This window comes from Lucilia cuprina, chromosome X, assembly GCF_022045245.1.
Source record: "Lucilia cuprina isolate Lc7/37 chromosome X, ASM2204524v1, whole genome shotgun sequence".
NCBI lineage: Eukaryota > Metazoa > Arthropoda > Insecta > Diptera > Calliphoridae > Lucilia > Lucilia cuprina.
In genome coordinates, this window is record NC_060949.1 from 8,754,260 (window position 1) to 8,759,259 (window position 5,000).

General features: G+C 34.5%; 1 protein-coding gene across 1 annotated transcript in view; it reads left to right on the plus strand.

Moving 5' to 3' along the window:
* Window positions 1–5,000, plus strand: part of LOC124420404 (serine protease inhibitor 88Ea-like) — a 7,952-nt gene that overhangs the window by 2,556 nt on the left and 396 nt on the right. The window contains 3 exon segments of the mRNA XM_046953060.1: window positions 3,856–4,135; window positions 4,138–4,646; window positions 4,740–5,000. The exon segment at window positions 4,740–5,000 is cut by the window's right edge and continues 396 nt beyond it. Coding sequence (XP_046809016.1) covers window positions 3,856–4,135; window positions 4,138–4,646; window positions 4,740–5,000 — 1,050 coding nt within the window.

Consider the following 5,000-nt stretch of genomic DNA (forward strand, 5'->3'; position numbering starts at 1 on the left):
TTGTATATTTTTTTTTTGCTTTTCAAAAAAGCTATACATCTGAAAACCTGCTCTAGCTTAACCTCTGACACGTTTTTTTGTGTTTTCGCACGGTTTACGAGGGTTGCCTAAACGCCTTATGTCAGATAATGGTATAAACGATCTCGCTAGTAGATCGTTGCGGAAATAATCTCTCTTATTTCTTAAAAAATCCGCAGAAGATATAAGTTAAAAAAAGACTATTTCCCCTATGTCCGAAGATTCTGAAGATTTACAAGCCCTAACTCCTGGTCACTTTTTAAGATAAGCTGAAGTTTGCCCCTGAACTGCCTTCAGAGAATTTGTTGGAAATAAACCGCTGGGAGCGGCTCAAAGCTTTCCATTATCGCCTAAGTCCAAGCTGAAAGACTGTATATATTCATGAACTCCACAAGCGTTACAAATGGAAAAATCCACAACGGGATTTGCAGAAAGATGACTTTGTAGTCATAAAAGATGAACTTCTACCTCCAAATGAGTGGAAAATGGGACGCGTCGAATTAGTCCATACTGGAAAAGATAAACGCGTTCGCGTAGCTGACGTCCGAGCAGTGTCTGGAACCGTTACCAGACCAATAGTCAAACTTTGCATGCTTCCGATTTGTGATAAGCCAGTAAATTGACTAGAATTGTAGGCTCTATATATTTTGTTCAAATTGTTCAAATTTGTGTAACCCAATACTGCTGCCTTGTTTTTCTCTCTTTTCTCCTTTGCGGATGGATCAGTTCCCAAGGTCCGAAATGTGTCTGGTCTGCTTCCGCTACCACCCGCTTCGTTTCTGCAAGTAGTGCAAAACGAAGACTGTTAAGCAGAGACAATACGTCGTTCGGGTCCATCGGTACTACTCAAACTGTTTTGTCCGCACACATCTTGTTGAAGGATGTACATCAATGGAGGCCTGCCAGGAGTGTGGAGATTGCATCCTGAGCGGTCCCCACGATGTCATCAACGATCACAGCAACAACGTCTTCAGCAACAATTACAACGTCGTCCGCAACCGCAACTGCGTTGACCACAACCGCACCAGCAACTACAACCATCAACTCGCCGTCAGGTAGAACGACGTCGTCGTTCACAATCACGTAATCGTCCAAATATTAGACAAGAATTTGCGGCCACCCTTAATGTCCAGAAATTGGCAGCCGTGGGCCAATTGTCGAGGGCATTAAACCAAGAGGGGCCTGATATCGAGGATCAATCTGGCAGCGTTTTGATCAACCTCGACCGAGCCGCATCGGCCACATATTCAGCAGCGGTGTAAGTAGGGCCCAAGCCTAAATAACATTTCTGTGTACAATAATAGTATGTATGCCAAATTTTATATGGGTATCACCGAAAGGAATCTTGCATGTGAGCTATGATCAATTATTTACCGATAGGAAAACAGTTTCACTGTCAAACTTTATATGGATATTTTCATTTAGCAATGAGTTATGCGCGTTTATGTGATTTTCGGGAGGAGACCTTGTATGGGAGCTATGACCAATTATGGACCAATCTGAAAAAAATATCACATTAATATTTCTGTACATATGAGAAATATTTGTACCAAATTTTATATGGATATTTTAATTTATGTGATTTTCGTGAAAGGTCCTTGTCATAGCTCCCATGACCAATCATATACCGGTCGGTAAAAAAATTCATAGTAATATTTTTGTGCATATGAGCAATACTTGTACCAAATTTTATATGGATATCTTAAGCGTTTAAGTGATTTTCGGGTGGGCCCCTTGTATGTGAGCTATGTCCAATTAAGGACCGATCCAGAAATTTTTTTCTCTCAATGAGTTCCATTGACTAAGTTTTTAAATTGTAAATTTTTGTGAAGATGTCTACATTCTGATGGAAGTTATTAACAAAAATATCATTTTCCGGGAATACGTATTTTTGTGTGGGAAGTATATGAAAATGGACTGATTCTGGCAATTTTCAGCAAAAATCAAGACCCAGCAAAAATTCAGTAATGGGTTGTACTTCTATAACCACTTACTTTTCAATGACTACTACTTACCGTCCGCATTACTTAGAAGTACTCTAGTAATGAATTACATATGTGTTACAGAAGTACTTTATTTTCGGGTGATTTCCGAAATTTTATATTAATTCATAATAAAATAATTTTGAATGATTAAATTGTTTTAATTACCTTTTCCAAATTGATTTCAAATATTTTTTCGACTGTTTTGTTCAAAAAAAATTTCTATAAATAACATTTTAATATGTTGGGTTAAATTTGTTTTGGTAAGCAAAAAAGCTCTTTAAAAAGTTCATACTACTCGCGTAATGAAAACAAGTTAAAATGTTTAAGGATAATATTGTATTTGCATCTGCAGTCCTCCTGTCATTAAAATTGTCTAAAATTTAATAATAATTTTTGAAGCTTACTAACAGAAAGTTAATTAAAAAAATATGTTTATAATATTCTTGCAAATATTATAAGTTTTGGAGCATTTTCGCATCATAAACGGTAGGGCCCCCGACAGTAAGAGTTAGGGCATTAAAAACGGTCCACAATTTCACATTGAACGTGTAGGATGTAATATTGATGGATCCTGTTCCATATCACAGAAAACCCCAATTTTCTGAAATCCAAAATTTGTAGCAATATTTATAATGAATCACGTAATAAATATTGAACATGAAACATTTTTTGTAAAGTTTCGAAAAATAAATAAAATACAACAAATAACAATAAAATATTGTTTTAAAAGTTTTTAAAATTTATAAAAGATAATTACTTATTTTCTAAATTTGTGTTAATTCGGGATTTTCGTGCATTTGTTTAATCAGAAACAGAAAATATTTTTGTTTCCACGCTATTACATTTAAAATCAAAACTTGATTTCAATTAATAAAACTTCAATATAAAAAATCAAAAAAAAAATTAATTTTAATTTTATTTTGTTTCTGCACTGAAAAAAATCCATGCCTAATATATAAAAAAAATGTCGTACATTGTACGAATCGTTCGTTGTTTCGCACCACGAAATTCTTTCGTAATATATACGAAATTGTACGAAATATTTTAGTATAATGCAAAATATTCTTGAAAAAATTTATTTACATAAATTGAAAAAAGGGAATTTTGAATAAATATGGTAAAATTTACGAAATATTAATTTATTCAAACATTTTTGTTCATTTTAAAATAAATTTTCGAATTTTAGTTCAAAATTATTCTCCACACGAATTTTCAATTTTTTTATGAAAATAATACGGGAATAATGTTATACTTTTCCTTAAATTTTTTAAAAATGTTGCAGTTTTATTTAATCATAATATAATTAATATCATTATGTTTAATTTCGCTAAAATTTAAGAAAAAAATATTACGAAAGGTTTTCGTACTTTCGTAAATATATAATTTGATAAAATTTGCCACATTGGCAGGATCGAAGCCTATTGAAAACAATTAAAATAGGTCCTTTATTTCATTTATTAAAATTATGAGAAAATTCAACGTTAGTGCTTCATTAAAAAATTACTCATATTTTAGTCAAACTTAAACTTTCCTCAGCCATAAACAGAAATTACCCAATAAACACCGATTCAAAACTGTAAACATTTTTGACCATTAGTACTAACTATGTGTACTCAGTTTTTCATAATCAGCTCTTATGTCTCTGTAAAAGTACATTAGACCGACTAACAAAATATGGAGCTTAAGTTACCCTCCTTAAAATATTCGCTGTTATGTAATATGATGTTATCCAAATATTTTGGGTCTAGTGCAGTCACGAGCAAAACTGAAATTCTAATGCACGCGTGCATAGGCCAAGAAATTCTGCTGACGCTTTGTTGACACACCTACACTATAAGCTTGTGTGTATTAGTGTGTAAATGTGTTCTTCTCTCCCTACTCAACTTTCCATGCTTTACTTTTGGCCTATTTTGGTGCCAATGGCAATACGGAAAAGGAATTGGTGCAGGCTTTACGTCTGCAATGGGCCAAGAATAAGAAACACATTAACAATGCTTATCGCTTGGAAAAACAAACACGTTTCACTAGAGCCAAAAACTCCTCGGTAGAATTTGCCTCAGCCGATAAAATTTACTTTGACAAGAGTATTAATGTATCACCCTGTCTCAGTGAGAATTTCCCCGATGAATTGGAAAATTGGACTTTAGAAATAATGCTGAAGCCAGCCGAATGAGCATCAATCATTGGATTGCCGAAATTACACGCAATGAAATCCCGGAAATGTTAAATCCTGGTGATGTTACCACCGAAAGTGAAATGGTCTTGGCTAATGCTGCCTACTTTAAGGGCCAATGGTCGGATAAGTTTGATCCTAAAGATACCAAACAGGAAATTTTCTATACCTCTCCCAGTCAACATTCATTTGTGCCCATGATGCACAAACGTGGCACCTTCAATTTGGCCATTGATGAACAAATTGGTGCTCATGTCTTGCAAATGCCCTATATGACTTCTAATGACGAGAACAAGGACTCTGATATATCCATGGTCATTATATTGCCTCCCTTCCAATCGGGTTTGGATGAGGTTTTGTCAAAATTGAAACCAGACACTTTGGAAAATGCTTTAAAGGACAGTATGCCGAGAGAAATTGATATTTCGTTGCCTAAGTTTAAGTTTGAACAAAATTTGGAATTGGTACCGGTAAGTAGAGAAGAAATATTTCCGGAATTTTAATTTTCAGAAATTTTTAATGAAAATTTATTAATTAAAAATTTAATTTCGCCACTCTTATAGATACTCCGCAAATTGGGCATTAACTCTTTGTTCGAGCATAATGCCGATTTATCCGGTTTCTCCGCTGAATCCCAATTGAAAGTAGGTGATGCCAAACATGTAGCCAAAATCAAGGTGGACGAAGAGGGTAGTACAGCTGCTGCCGCCACAGTGTTATTCAGTTTCCGATCTGCTCGTCCCGTTGAACCCACCAAATTCGAGTGCAATCATCCATTTTTGTTCCTAATCTATGATCATACCTCTAAGGCTGTACTATTCACC